The 15,460-nt window shown below is 59.1% G+C and overlaps 1 protein-coding gene across 5 annotated transcripts in view; it reads right to left on the reverse strand.

Annotated features, from left to right (window-relative positions):
- DLGAP4 (DLG associated protein 4) overlaps nucleotides 1–15,460 on the reverse strand; it is a 148,852-nt gene that overhangs the window by 33,868 nt on the left and 99,524 nt on the right. For 3 of the 5 annotated variants that reach the window (XM_039563739.1, XM_039563736.1, XM_039563738.1), the window contains 2 exons: nucleotides 14,872–14,922; nucleotides 13,588–13,834 (listed from right to left, as the gene is read on the reverse strand). In XM_039563739.1, the coding sequence (XP_039419673.1) occupies nucleotides 13,588–13,834; nucleotides 14,872–14,922 (298 nt within the window). Of the gene's footprint in view, nucleotides 1–6,467; nucleotides 6,693–13,587; nucleotides 13,835–14,871; nucleotides 14,923–15,460 lie in introns of those variants that run through there. The other 2 variants (XM_039563737.1, XM_039563740.1) reach the window with 2 other exon arrangements.

Raw genomic sequence — 15,460 nt, forward strand, 5'->3', positions numbered from 1 at the left:
ACAGGCAGTGCTTCCATTCCCTTTGGACAGCACACTGCTATCAATGAATCAATTAGGTTGGAAAAGACCTCTGAGACCGAGTTCAACCTGTGACCGAACACCACCTTGTCCACTAAACCACGGCTGAGTGCCATGTCCAATCTCTCTTTAAACATCTCCAGATGACCCCACCACTGCCCTGGGCAGCCCATTCCAGTACTTGACCACCCTTACCGGGAAGAAATTCCTCCTGATGTCCAGCTCAAACTTCCCCTGGGGCAGATGAAGACTGTGCCCTCTCCTCCTGTCCCTGTTCCCTGGCAGCAGAGGCCGAGCCCGGCTGCCCCCTCCCCTTCAGGGAGCAGTGCAGAGCCACAAGGTGCCCCCCGAGCCGCCTCCTCTCCAGGCTGAGCCCTCCCCCGCTGCTCCCGCTGCTCCATTCCCTTTCCCGGACAGCCTGGGGCTGTGTCCCTGCACACTGACAGAGCCCAGAGCGCTCTCGGAGCGCGACTCGGAGCTCTCCCAGCACAGCCCTGCCCCGGCCGCTCCCCGGGGCGGCGGCCCCGCTCCGGCCCGGCTCCCGCAGTGCCCCGGGGGCCGGGGGCGGCTCGCCGGGGGCCCGCACAGGAGCGGCCCGGCTCGGCTCGGCCCGGCCCGGCCGGCGCTCACCTCGCCCTACGGCCCTGCTGCAAAGCGCGGCGGCCGCAAAGCGCGCCCGGCGCTGGGCAGGGAGCGCCCGGGCCCGAGCGGGGCCGGGCCGGAGCCGCCCCCAACACCGGGACCCCTCCGGGGCCACCCCGCCGGCTCCCGCTGCGACCCCCGGAGCGGCACACTCCCCGTCCCGTTTGTGCACCCGTGCGAAATCCACTCTGAACGCGTCCTGCAAGCACTGGGCATCTCTCAGCTCCAGCCCAAGGCTCCCGGGGCCCAGCCCGCTCCTGCTGTCACAGAATCACTGAATCACTGAAAACACTTCTGAGACCACCGAGTCCAACCTGTGACCCATCCCCGCCTTATCATCAGCCCAGAGCACTGAATGACACGTTCAGTCCTTCCTTGGACACCTCCAGGGAAGGGGACTCCACCCTCTCGCTGGGCAGCCCTTCCAATGCCTGACCACCCTTCCCATGAATAAATTCCTCCTAATGTCCAACCTAAACAGCTTAAGGACAATATCCTGTCATCCTGTTGCTGGTTGCCTGGGAGCAGAGGCTGGTCCTTGGTCCCTGCCCTGCTGCCCTGAGGATGCCACTCAAGGTGTTCTCCCTTCTATCTTTTAACCCTTCTATCTTTTAATTTCATCAGTTCTGACATGCTACAAACAGGAATTAAAGCTTCACACAGATGAACACCCAAAGCAGGGATCCCTTCTGGCCGGGGATAGCTGACAGCGAGCAGCATTCACAGCAGCAGGCACACAGGCACGGTCACAGCAGCCACAGCTCCATCCAGGCCTTTGTCTGCCTTCCCCAAAGCCCTGATTCCCCCAGTCAGCCTGGTTCAGTGTTTGACTCGTGCAAGAACAACTCCTGGGAGGGAGCAGGGCTTGGAGGGCTGCTCTGGCAGCCTCCCCTCAGCACCCAGCTACTCTGCAGCACTCATCTCCAGCAGGGCCCTCAACAGAGCAGTGATAAAAGTTAATGTGTGGCACCACACTGCTGGTAGTGCAGCAGAGTGGAGATTGCAGGGTGACAGCTGACGCTGAACCTGTGCCAAGCACAAAGGCCAACAGCAGCAGCACCGTGGCCAAGGCAACAGGCTGCTGGTGAGCAGGGCTCTGCCTCCCAGCATCCAGGATTCCCCGCTCACAGCCTGGCTCGTGGCATGCTGTGAACCTCAGCACCACTGAAACCCAATACTTTGGAAATAAAGTAGCTGCTTTGTCCAGAACCAGGAGCTCAGGAGGTGCAACACCCCTGTACTTCCAAGGGATCACATTAAACACTGGTTCAGGCACTGGGAGAAGTTCTCCAGCTCCATTCCACCAGCACCCATCTCCCCAAAGCCACCTTCTCCCCTGGGAAGTTCCAGCCCCAGCAGTACAAGGCTGGGCATCACAGCAGTCCTGCATTGTCAGGGAGCTTGCTGTGCTCAGAGCAGCAGTGCTGAGGGGCCAGAATTGCCAGCCTGGGCCTGCTGCTGGAGCGGCAGCTCAGGCTGGCAGCTGCTCAGCAGAGCGCAGCGAAGCCCGGAAGAGCTCCTGCACAGGAATGGTGTAACTCGGGTCCCTGTGTCTGGGGCACGCTGAGGGACTGGAAAGCCTCAGGGTTCAAACAAGGGGAAGGAGGGTTCCCAACACAACAGCCACTCCAGTGACCTGAGAGCCCAGGCATAGCGTGCTGGCCCATGACCTGTCCTGCACATGCTGCTCTCCCCAGAGCAGCACTGACCAGGCTGGCAGCCAAGCACGGACACAGCTCCTCACAAGGGCCTTCAGGAGGGTCGGGGGACTCCCTTGGGGAAAATTCCACAGCAGCCTTTGGGACACTTTCTCTGGCTTCAGACACAGGTAGATGGCTTACGTGTAAGGCCTAAGAGGGATGCAGCATCCATGCTTTAACTTCCCAATTTTAACTTCCAATTCAGTGCAGCTGTAGATATGCCCACTCAGGGTAGGAAGTTTAGGCTTGGAGATCCCTCCTGCACACAGCAAATGCCTGGCTGGGCTCTGTTCAAGTAGATCTCAACCACTCCCAGAATAGAAACAAAACAAGACAAATAATACTTAGAAGTTTGACTAATCTTATGAAAACAACTCACAATAAAAATTTCCTTTTATCAACTCTTAAATAGCTTTCAGCTTTCATCAAACATCACCTTGCACTATGACAGTGCATCAGTAGAAAGGCATAAGCAACTTCTGATCTCCACTTTAATTCCAGCTCTGACAGACCGGCACCACAGGTAAGAATTTACCTTTGAAACATTCACCACTCAAGTTTCTTGGTCAAACTTCAAACTGGAGAGACAAAACAGCAGCTTAAGCTTTGATCTCTTGGAACTAGGTTCAGAAAAGATCACCGCAGTGAAACCTTGATGTCTTAATGAAGAGCACTAAATAGGATACACAAGATTGATTGTCAACACATCCTTGATGCAAATACTAGTGCTAAGGTTTAAAACTTATGCACATTCACCGTTTCCTTTTCGAGCACTGCTGTCTGATGCACCGAGCTACAGTCTGGCTCGGGCGAGTTCCCTTAGAGACTGGTTTCATGTTCTTGGTGTTCCCAGAGGAGCTGACAAACTTGACCCTCTGAGACCCTGCAGAGCAGTGGGGATAACCCAGTTCCTGTGTGCCCTGTCTGCTCAGGTGATGCTGCAGCACCTATATGGGCATCGAGCACCCTGCCCGTGTCCCAGTAGGTGCACGTGCCCCTCTGCCTTCACCAGCAATTCACACTGCGAGTCTAAGCTCAGCACCAAGGAGGGAAGGAGGAGAGAATCAGAACTCAGCTGTGTTCCTAGATGTATAGAAATTTGGGAAGAGGCCTGCAGTGCATAACCCACAGCCCTGTCCTCTATGGAAATCAAAGTGTCCAGTCCTGGGGGACCAGCAATGCTTGTCACCTTCTGTGACAGCAGACCAGCAGCCCATGCTGAGCCATGCAGACACTGGGACTGCCCTGCCTTAAGTTGCCCATTTAATTAGAGACCAGACTCATGTGGGCAGATGGATCTGAGCACTTACCTCACTGTTTTCAGTGAAAATCACAAATGCTTTTGCAATGGTGCCTTTTGCATTCACCAGCCAGACCCTGGCAGAGCAGAAGTGAAGCCCAGGGCTGAGGCCCAGCTCAGGACTTCAGCCGTGGGGCTGTTGTTCCTCTTGCTTCTCCAGGGGACAGAAGGTTGGTACTTAATGCACCCATCTGCACCAAAGGGCCAGCAATTAATTAATTCTGCAAGATAAATTGAAGTGGACAGAATTTCTAAATATTTTCTCCTCTCCTAAACTGGCCCATCTGCAAACAGTTTAACTTTTGACGGTTTAAAGGCAGCTTATGTCAAACCCTGGTGTCATTCTGCACCCCATTTCTTCCTCCAGGTGGGAGACCAGAAGAGAAGGGAAAGAAACTCATTTTTCCATGAGCTCTTCTGGAGAGACCCAAATTCACCATCCCCAACTCCAGCCACCACAGAACTTTATCTGACAGCCTGAACTCTAATCGCCTTTCACAGCAAACGGCAATCATACTTAGCACTGCTCCCCTCCCTTTTAAATCTGCTCTGATAGGAAACACACTGACAACTTTTCACTGCAGAAATTAAAGTGGATTTTTCTTGAACAAGGCCACCAGCCTGCACAGCCTTAATCCTTCCAACTCACAGATGTCCTTGTAACTTGCACTGCTCTGAATCCAATTATGCCTCCTCAATCCATTAAAAAATATTTGAGGCTGTTGTGCAGGTTGCACAGAGCAGGAGTATCAGCTGAAGAGGCACAAACCCTGGTGTGTGAGCACTGAGGCTCTGCAGGCTTCCCTCTGCAGGTGTGCGTGAAGTGGGTTACAAGAAAAATTAAAGTGGCACAGAGTGACTTTCACAGAGTCCAGTGACTAGTTCACTCCAAACGATCCCAGTCTGGGCTCAAACAACAAGAAAATCCATACAGAGACAAGAACTGACACACAGCTGTTCGCAAACGCCTGACAGTCATTAGTTATCCATTAAAAGCTTTTAAAGTTCTCTTGCTCTGGCAGCATGCACAGCTAGGAACGCAGCCATGGAGCAGCAGAATAACCTGGAGCTGAGCAGTCAGAAGTGTCCACAAATCCAAACTGCACACACAGATTAAGCACCCGACTACCCAATGACTGACAGACAGAGCTGCGAGCAAAACAAGCTGACAACGTGTGCTGGGACACTGGCTACACTTCCACACAGGGACCTGTGGGGCTCCCAGCACATCGCGCTTTGCCAAATCCCATTGGATTTGACAGACAGACAACCCACATTTCACAGAAACCAAGCTCTTCCATTATCACCTTTGCTGCCCAGGGTCTCCTTGTCCTTTCCAGGCTGGCACAGTGCACAGCAGTTACACTCCAGCACTTCCAGGGCCACACTACAGATCGTGGGGTCCCCAGCTGCACCCCAAACTTACACTGCCACGACAGAAGTGGGATGGAAGCAACAAGCTAGATGCAAAAATAGCATGTGGCAGTTCGGCATTTGCACCTTAAAGATGAGTTTTTAGGTTTTCCACACCTGCCAACAACAGACAAATTCTGCAGATAACCCTCCTCTGAATATCTGGGTACGGACACACATCAGTACTTTATCTGAAAGCCAAGCAGACTGAATTTGATCAATAGCTATGCTTTTCTCCACCCCTTCAAGAACATGTAACTTCATAGCACCAAACGCCTATTGGAAGAGCAATTACCAGCAAAGTAATTTGGACCCTCTGGAGTCAAGTCTGCCAACTTACACGACTTGGCAATCTGGCTTGTTATCATCCCACATGATCGGAATTTATTTTAGAATTCAATGCCACATGCTGTGGGGTTTTTTATTCTCCCTTTTCTTCTTTTCCTCCCGCAAGTGACAAGCTACAGCCTAGGATTCAGAGGTCCTAATTCCAGTCACATCTCAAAGACATTTCCTGCACACCCTGGGGTCAAGGTCTTTGCAGACTAACTAATATTAGTCCTACCAACAGCATCCTGCAAACAATCCTCCTTTTTGAGTTTCTCAATCAAGACCGGAGCGAAAATTAAGAGCTACATTTACTCACTACTCACAACCAACCTTAACATCCCCACCCTCTTGCAAGGCACACCAACGCCGAGCTGCACCTGCGGTTAAATCCCGAGGGATTCAGCCTCAACTCCTGCACAGGGCGGGCGGCTCCAGGCTGGGCTACCACACCAGGTACCTTCAGCCAGGACCTGTTCTCCCAGGCTAAAAAAAGAGACTTTTCAGAGCCAGCTCTGGCCGGGAGGTGCCAGCTCGCTGCGCTGCGAAATGTCAGCCTTCAGCTCCGTGCCTCGCCCAGACAATTCCCTTTTCTTCTCCAGGGGAGGGAGAATCTGAACGCCTCTCCAAAGAAAGGGCCCGTGTCCCCCAGCGGAGAACGCATTTAGCGAGGCGCCGCTTCCTTCCCTGCGGCACCCAGGGACTCCTTCAGGGCCTGAAGCACCGGGCCGGGCACCGGCCTGACCCCGCACGGCCCCCGGGGGACGGGCACAGCGGGGCTGGCACCGGGGCAGCGCCCACCCCCGCCCGGGCCCGGCTCCCCGCGGCGCAGGCGGCATGCGGGGGAGGAGGAGGAGGATGGAGCGGCCCCCACACCCCAGCCCAGCCCCAGCCGAGCGGGGCGGCCCCGCCGCTCCCGCGGAGGCCCGGGACGCGCGTGGGAAGCGGAAGGGGCGGCGGGCCCGGCAAGCGGCGGAGCAGCGGCAGCAGCGAGGGAGGAGGGGGCGGCACCCCCGCCCGCAGCCATGCAGGGCCCGGCTCGGCCCCCCGCTCGCGCGGTCACTCACATTGCCTCAGGAGCTCCAGACACAAAGCCATGGGAGACACAAAGAGGGGCGGAGGGGACCGGAGAGACGGGGGGGGGCGCGGGGCGAGGGCGCTCGGCCCGGCCTGGGTCCCGCGAAGGGGAGGAAGAGGAGGACGAGCCGCCGGCGGGGCCGCTCGCGGTCCGGGGCCGCTCCGGCTGCTCGTGCGGCCGCCGCTGGAGAAGGGAGGAGACGCGCGGAGCCGCCGCCGCACTCACCGCGCCCGCCCGCCGCTCCGGCCGCGCGCCCGGCGGGGCCGCGCATTAAAGGGCCGCCCCGCCCCGGGACCGCCCCGCGCCCGCCCCGCGCCCGGCACCGGCGCCGCCCCGAGCCCCGCCCCGCCCCGCTCCCACGGCCGCGCGGGGCCCTCCGCCCCGCCGGACACGCGGCGGCCGCGCTCGGCTCGGCCGGGACCCTCGGGACGCCCGGCGCTGCCGACAGGGGACGCGGGCGGGGACCGCCGCTGCCGCACCGCCGCTGCCGCGAGGGGAGCCGAGCGCTGCTGAACAAAGCGGGAGCCGCTCCCACCCCACGCGGGAGCTTTGTCTCCTTGTCGCGGTAGCCGCGGTGACATTTTCCCCAGCGCGGCCGCGGTCCCACCCACGCGCAAACGTGCGTTTGGCTGAAACATACCTCCCGTATCCCTCCCGCTCCAGCCCCCGGAGCGGGCGCGGTGGGACCCCCGTGGGCGGCGGGTGCAGGACCTCCTGCAGCATCGCCGAGAGGAACCCTCCGGTGCAGAGGGAAATACATGGGAAAGAAACAAGTGGGACGAAGAGGTTTCCCTTGTGGGTGTTTTCCCCTGGTCCCAGATTTGCTAGTGGAGTTCTGCCCCGCTGGGCACGGGGAGAGGGAGGGGAGCCTCAGCGGGTGCGGGCGCTGTGTTAGGGCTGTGCTTTGTGCCTCCCCTGGGGCTGCCAGAGCAGGGCTGGTGGAGAATTGAGGTGCGGAGGGGAGCAGGGCTGGCACAACGTGCGGGCTGCGGGAAGAACCTGCCGGGTCTGCACCCTGGGCACAGCCACGCAGGGTGCTGGAGGAGCATCCAGCTCTCTCCCTGAGATCCTGCGCACGGAGCTGAGCGCAAGGCTCCCGTGGACCGGGGCTGGGAACAGTTCTGCGAGGGCAGAGCCACTCTGTGTGGCGGCCGGCCGAGACGAGCAGAGGGTGCCCACCAGCCCAGCGTGGCGTGGGCACTGGTGGTGCCCGGCCCTGGGCAGGGCTCGTGGCTGTGCGAGCAGCGGTGCTGCCGCGTGGCTCCCGCCAGCAGCACGTGTGCTGCCCCGGCCCCTCGCTGCTCCCACCACTCCTTGATGCTGCGATTTATTGATGGCTCGCTGGGCTCCCAGCATTCGGAGAAGGGGTGGTCTGCAGCAAGGAGCGATCAAAGCGCCGTGGGAAACAGCGCACTGAGCTCAAGCGCTGCCGGCTCCGCAGGCAGGGCTGAGCCGCCGCCGCCGCCCTCGGCATTCAGCGACCGAATTGCTGCAGATTTGCTGCTTCTGCTCTGGGAAGCAGCAGCACAATGGGGCTGAAGGACAATTTGATCACAGAGTCAGCCCTGAGCCTTGGGACCCTCAGCCTAGGGCCTCCCCACTCCGCTGCCTACCAAGGAAAAACGGAAACTTGTTTTCAGTTCAGGGTCTCCCAGGTAGCTCTGAGCTGCCAATCTCTTCCTGAACCCTCAGAAATACCCACGTCATGGCTCAGTAGATGGAAAAGATAATGAGAGAACGTGAAGGAGAAGAAAAGCAACCCAAACCAAGACATACACAAAGAAACCCTCATTTGCCTGCACTGTCTGACATCCTGAAAATGCTCCAGGCTGTTTGCAGAGCCTCGATCAACCCCACCCAGCCCTGCTCTCCTGGCACACGTGTGTGTCTGTCTCAGCTAAGGCTACCGCTGGCAGCAGCGGTGGCACGAGCCCTGTGGCCATGGGAGCTGCAGAGGGGCTGAGCATCACCGACAGCGGGGACACAAAGGGGCACCCGTGACTGCCTGGTGTCAGGGCAGCTCTGTGCTCACCTGGGTCACAAGGATGGCCAGCATGTGGGGAGGCCACCAGGCCTTTTGACCTGAGGAGAGACCTCAGGTGTCTGTGTGCCTGGCACACTGCCCTCCAGCCAGCTCTCCTCACGGGCAGAGCACAGCACCGTGCACGGACTCCTGGTGCTGCCCTCCCAGAGGCTCTGAGTGAGCTGAGGCACCCCTTGGTGCTTTGGATTCTCCTCTCCCACGAGGACAGCACCAACTCCCTTTCCTGCTATCAAAACTGATAAAAGCAAGCAACAAGGACTTGTCTTTCTGACCATATCAGCAAAGGGAAATGCTGACAGCTGCCTTTGTTTCTACTCCTTTGTAGATGGTCCCTGCTGGGAGCAGGCAGGCTTGGCCAGGACCTTGGAGCCGTGCTCACCTCCCCTGTGTCTGTGCCAGCACAGCATCACACAGCGTGGCTGCAGCTCCCCCCTTCCCAGGGACCTGGGGAAGTGGCAATTCTGTGGGCTCAAACCCGTTGCAGCTGCTTTTGGGTGCCAGACACGTGCCTGCAGCAGGCAGCGAGCTCACAGCCTGGGTGCTGCCCGTGGGAGCGCTGAGATCTGGCAGCAAAGAGCACCAGGCACATAAAGACAGAGATGGTTTGGGTTTGGGGGTGGAGCCGAGAGCAGGGCTGTGCCCATGGCACAGCTTCCTGGGGAGAAGGGAGCGCTGGCTGGGCACAGGGCGGTGGTGGAGTTTCCATAATAACAAGGGAAAGATCAGAGGTGAAAAATGAACTGGCAAATGTGGACAGAAACAGCTGTCATGAATTTCTCTTTGTCCCACAGACACATGAAGGCATCACAGAACGTGCGTACGTGCCCTTTTTTCCTCTGCAAACACTGATGGAGCATGCAACAGAAATCTTTCCCTGGCACACACATACACACACACACTCTCCCTCTAATCCCTTTCCTGCTTGTATGTCAGAGGAAGCTATTTCTGGAACGTGAAATCTAGGTCAAAAAGAAGGAGAAAATCTGAAGGGAATGATAACAGTCCCTCCCAAAGGCCGTGTGGGGTCAGCTCAGGCCGATGGGATTAGCGAGGGGCCGCAGTGGTGCTTCACCCCTGGCTGGCAATGCCTCCTGGCCTGGTGTGAGCTCCCTGTGCCTTCCCATCGCTGCTGCTTCCCCACACAGGAGAGAAGGCCATGACAGCTGAGAGGAGTGCAACAGAAACTGCCTGCCTACACAGAGCCCGGGATCACGGCACACAGAGGAGGAGAAGGAGGAGGAAGATACACGACTTTCCCAGAAGCCGTGGAAACGTCCCACAGTGAGCCAGCCCCTGGGGACTGGGCCAGCACAATGAGGGGTGCAGGCACTTTGTCCATCCTCCTAAGCACAGCCCTGCTGCCCCTGCAAGAGCATCAGTGCCAGGGGACTGGGCTGGCACCTGCCTTCTCCTGGGGCAGGGCAGGGTCCCCAGCAGAGCCATGGGCCCGGAAGCCAGCTCTCTAATTTAGTCATAAACAGGGAAACAAAAGCAATACAAAGAAGACAGGAAGCAGGTGAGAGGCAGAGGGCAGCTGTTCTGTCCTGACCTTTGGGAGTATCTCTCCCAGGTGGTGCTCTCCTGCCCAGCCTGGGCTTGGCAAGTTCTGGTATATGGATGGGCACAAGGTGTGTGCAGCCCTGGCCTCCCTGCAGCAGATCTGGACACAGGATAAGGAGCTGGACACCTGAGCTTTTTGGGAGCAGGATGCTCTGAGCAAGGGTGGTGTAACCAGATGGCACAAGGAGGACTGGGAAGAGCTTGGGTAGAACTGGCTCGGTGGGAGCTTTCCTGCTGTATTTGCTTGCTCACCTCTGCTTTCCTGTTTCCCCTGGACATCAAATATTCCACTCTGCATTACAAGCAGTCTATTAAACAAGCAATTCCCAGAGCTGCCTCTAATAAGCAGGAGCCGGGGCTGGGGAGCCCTTTGTGGTGCTCGGGAGCCGGCGCGGCTGTCACCGCACGCCTGGCAATTAGAGCAATAGGTTCCACTGGGGCTTTTGAGTCTCCGGCTGCGCAAGGCACAAAGCTTTGTTTAAGGCTGATCGAGGGCAGCTCATCATCTGTCTCGCTGGCTGTCAAATGGGAGCTAATTGCCTTGTAATGTGCCGGTGACACAGGCATCAGTGGGAGGAACTGGCGTGGCAGGGGTGTGACAGCTGTCAGGGCTCTCCCCCGTGCTCCCCACACAGCCGGCATGGAGCTTGCTGCCCCTCCTCCTGCCCTCTGACAGTGCCTGGATCCCTCTGCTTTAGCATCCAACCCCCACATGGCCCTCAAGAAACAAGAAGCCTGTGCTGGCCCCAGCACTGCTGCTGCTGGTGCCTCTTTAGGATGTGTCCCTACAGACACAAAAGCGTGGTGGTCCCCATTCCTCTGGGCTGGTGCACGGATGCTGGAGGAAGAAAGGCGTCCCTGGGATGTGTTTGGGTGAGGGCTCTTAATTGTGTCATCCCAGAGCCCTGCATGGAGCAGAGGCCATCAGTGACCATTACACCTGCAGGTGACAGTGCACCCACTTCTCCCTGTTGGTCCAGGCTGATGCCACCGAGCTGCCACCTGCTGCTTGGGAGGCCCTTCTCCTACACCACCAGCCACTCAGAGCCTCAGAGATGCACAGAAAAGGCCCTGGGGGTGCTGGATGACAGCAGCTGAAAATGCACAGGTGGGCAAGAGGCCAAGGGTGCCTGGCTTGTACCAGCCTTGGTGTGGCCAGCAGGACCAGGGCAGTGACTGTCCCCTGTGCTGGGCACTGGTGAGGTCACACCTCAAATCCTGTGTCCAGTTCTGGGACCCTTGTGACAAGAAAGACCTTGAGGGGCTGGAGCATGTCCAGGGAAGGAAACGGAGCTGGGGAAGGGGCTGGAGCACCAGGAGCAGCTGAGGGGCTCAGCCTTGAGAAAAGGAGCTCAGGGGGGACCTCACTGTTTACAACTCCCTGACAGGAGGGGCAGCCAGGTGGGGATCTGGCTCTGCTCCCAGGTAACAAGGGGCAGGATGAGATGAAAGGGCCTCAAGTTGCACCAGGGGAGGTTTAGATTGGATATTTGGGAAAACCTCTTCATGGACAGGGCGGTCAGGCACTGGCACAGCTGCCCACAGCAGTGGTGGAGTCACCATCCCTGGGAAGTGTTCAAAAAACTCGTGGATATGGCACTTGGGGACATGGGTTAGTGGTGGGCTTTGCAGTGCTGGGTTAGCAGCTGGACTCAGTGGTCCCAGAGGGCTTTTCCAACCAAACTAATTCCATGATTTGCAGGGGAACTGAGCCCAGATGGCTGATTAGGGGTGTGAGTGCTGTCCAGATGTGTCTCCTGCCTCCCACATCCTGTGCATGCACAACCACAGATGCTCCTCCCTGCTCCCCAACCCTCTGCCAAAACTCTTTCCCCCCACCAAGCCCCAGCAGCCAACGTGGAGGGCTGGGTGATGCTCTGGGAGCCAGCAGAACTGTGCAAGGTCATGTCAGAGAGGGGTGGCACCCATTTTGGAAGCCCCCTCTGTGCTGTGCCTGCTGCTGCTGCCCGGTGTCAGCCTGGAACTGGCAGCACTGAGCTCAGCAGTGCTGAGCCAGCAAGGAGAGGGCTGTGGGACAGGGGCAGCCAGGTGGGAAGAGTGTGGGACAGAAGCAGAGTGGAGAGGGTGGCAGGAAGGAGGGACAGGGCTGAGCAAACAGCCCATTCATCCCAGGGGATCTCTTCCAGTTCCTGCCTCATCCTGTGGACCTTGACTGGGATGCCTCTGCAGCTGGGATGCCTCTGCAGGGAGATGTTAGGTCATGCCCATATCTCGGGGGGGAAGGCCTGGAGCCAGGCAGGAACGCTGCCGGTGCCCCCTCCCCACTGCCCACTCTGCCCAGAGCTGGGATGTGCCTGTCTCCCACTGACAGTCCACCCCAGTGCTCTGCCAGCTTTGCCCACAGCAGATGAGCTGAGGCTGCTCTGAACTCCCCTTGGTGCCAGAGCTGGCACCGTCCCGTTGGGCCTGACCCCGGCTTCCCCATGGGGACAGGACATGCTGCCTGCACAGACAGCCCTGGGCAGGTGCTGCATTCCTCCTGCCTGCTCTGGCATCTGCCTTGCTCCATGTACAGGCACTACCATGTCTGGGAACACCAAGGTATCACCTTTTCTAACCAGTTCCCAAAATTATCCCCAGGATGGCACCTCTCAGCTCCTCACACCTTGTGTTACACCTGAGCCTCACCTGGGGCTGGCCAGAGCCGGGAAGGGCACAGGCTGCCTTGGAGAAAATGATGCAAAGTGATGCAGATCAAGTGACCTGGAGCATCATGGAAATGCTGCCACAGCTCAGCACAGGGATGCTGGGGGCTCTGGGGCTTGGGAAGGCTCGTTAGTGCCTTGAAACTCAATGCAAGACCTGTTTGTACCCCAAAACTAGGGATGTTGGGGCCTCTCTATGTGTCATCACAGAGTCCCAGAATGGTTTGGGTTGAAAGGACCTTAAAGCTCATCCAGTCCCACCCCCTGCCATGGGCAGGGACACCTTCCACTGTCCCAGGCTGCTCCAAGCCCCATCCAGCCTGGCCTTGGACACTGCCAGGGATCCAGGGGCAGCCACAGCTGCTCTGGGCCACCCTGTGCAAGCACCTCACTAACCTCTAAGATCTTCCTGGAGCCTTCTCTTTTCCAGGTTGAACATTCCCACCTCTCTCAGCCTGGCTCTAGAGCAGTGGGCCTCCAGCCCTTGGAGCATCTCCGTGGCATCCTCTGGACTTGCTCCAGCAGCTCCATGTCTTTTTGTGCTGAGGGCCCCAGAGCCAGAGGCAGCTCTGCAGGAGGGGCCTCACGAGAGCAGAGCAGAGCAGGGGGAATTTGCTCCCTTGACCTGCTGGTCACACCTCCTTTGATGCAGCGCCCAGAGCCCGCCTGCCATTCCAGCACCCACATCAGCTGCTGCCCATCCTCTCGGGCACAAGCCCCCAAAAGTCATGGACAACCACGGCTGGGGATGCAGGTACCCGAACCCAGCGCCCCGCATGCCAGCAGTGTCCCCTGTCCCCCGCTGGCTCGCCCCGTGCCCCCCACGCCGCTGCACTCACTGCTGTTGGTGGGCAGGGTCCTGCTGCCGCTGAGGCTGCCCGTGGGCGGCGGGGAGATGGAGCGGACGGAGCCCGTGTCGTCTTCCTGGGAGCAGCCCGCCTGGATGGCGCGGAGGTAGCTGTGGCTCCGGGATCGGAAGTAGCTGGGCAGAGGCAGGTCCAGCACCTCCGCAGCCGCCGACTCGGCCTCGCTGTAGGTGGAGTCGCAGACGGGCTCGTACTGCTCCCCCAGCTCCGGCTCGGGTGCCTGCACGAGGACAGGGGCAGCCCCAGTCAATCCCCGCCTGCGGCCGCCCTTCCCTTCCCTCCTGCTCCTCGCCCTCCGGCCGCTCCTGCGTGGTCCCGCTCACGGCAGCGGGACGGGAGGTGCAGTGGTCAGTGGTCAGCGGTCAGTAGTCAGTGGTCAGTGCTGCTGGGGCACAGGGTACCCGGGGCTCTCTGCTGACAGAGGGAAGAGGGGCCCCTCCTTGGAGGTGAGACACCGGCACAGTGCCTGTGGAACACCCCCAGTCCTGCTGCTGAGAGCACGTGTGGCCAAAATCCCAGTCCAGCCTTTGCCAGGGCCCCTGTCCCAGCACAGCTGGGACACCCCAGCCTCAGGTGTGAGACCCACCAGGGCAGCTTGCTCCTCGGGGGACAACACTGGGAGACAGCAGGGGAGAGGTGTGGGCTGGGGGACAGCCCCCACGCTTGCCTAGGCTGGCTCTCGGAATCCATGCCAGCCCCATTCCTGGTGAGGGCCAGGAGAGAGCTTGGCTGTGGCCAGGGGTGAGCTCTGCCACTGCCCCCACCTCCCTGCCCCCTGCTCACAGCTCTGCCTCACTCTCCTGTGGCAGCTGCTGGGCAAACTTGGTCTTGGGAGAGGCTCAGCCAGGTCAAACCAGACCCAGCCCAGAGCAGACTGTTCTGAAATACAGGTGAGATGCTGAGACTGGCCCTGTTGCCCACATCCATCTCTCCTGGCCCTTTCTTTCTCCTGGCACTCAAGGACATTGCTTCTGCCCAGCATCTGAGTCCATGAGGTTTAGCTCAAGAAGTTCATCTGCTTTTCCCCTAAAACTGAAGGTCCCTAAGCCCCTGCTGGGCCGAGGACTCAAGCTCTCCAGCTGCCCTGCAGTGCCCAGGGCAGGAGTGCTGTCTCCTTCTCCTCCTCTTTTCCTTCTCCTGCTGCTGGCCTGGGCATGGGCTGACCCCAGAGCCTGCCTCACACCCTGCTGTGGGTGCCCAGGCTGGCCCCAGAAAGCTCCGTGAGGAAGGATGAGAGAAATGCCAGTGGGACAATACCTGCTCTCCATGGGTAAATATCTGAGGGATAAGTGAGGGGGGTCCAAAGATCTGGAAGAAAGAGTTGGAGAAGGTTAAAGGCTAAGAACAGGGGAGCCCCTCACACAGACAGTCACTGCACAGGGACCGAGGACAAGGGGAGCGGGGCGCCCATCCCCTGGGGCCGCCGCTGCTGACACTTCAGTACAAACTGCAGAGCTTGTAAGATGCCAAGCGAGGCCACACAGGCCCCTCAGACAGTGGCACGGACACGGCAAAGCTCCACAGGACACCTCAACCACGGGAGAAGCTGCTGAGCATTCGGCCTGCTGTGTGCACCATATATCCATGTATGCCCACAGGGGACACTGGGATCACACTGTGCTGGGACACCCCTCGGCACACAGGGGCAGCTGGACGAGGCAGCCGTGGCTCCCACGGAGCACCTCTGGGTAGCCCCCAGCGCTGGCGAGCACCTCACAGCCCACAGAGCCTGGGGCGTGGGCAGTCCGAGTGCTCCACGTGGGGGGAACTGTCCTTCAGCCTGCAGGGCTGGGCTGACCACCTTGCTGCTGTGTCCCCGCGCCAGAAGAAGCCACACAGAAGCTGT

The sequence above is a fragment of the Corvus cornix genome, chromosome 20 (assembly GCF_000738735.6).
Source record: "Corvus cornix cornix isolate S_Up_H32 chromosome 20, ASM73873v5, whole genome shotgun sequence".
In the NCBI taxonomy this organism is placed as follows: Eukaryota; Metazoa; Chordata; class Aves; order Passeriformes; family Corvidae; genus Corvus; species Corvus cornix.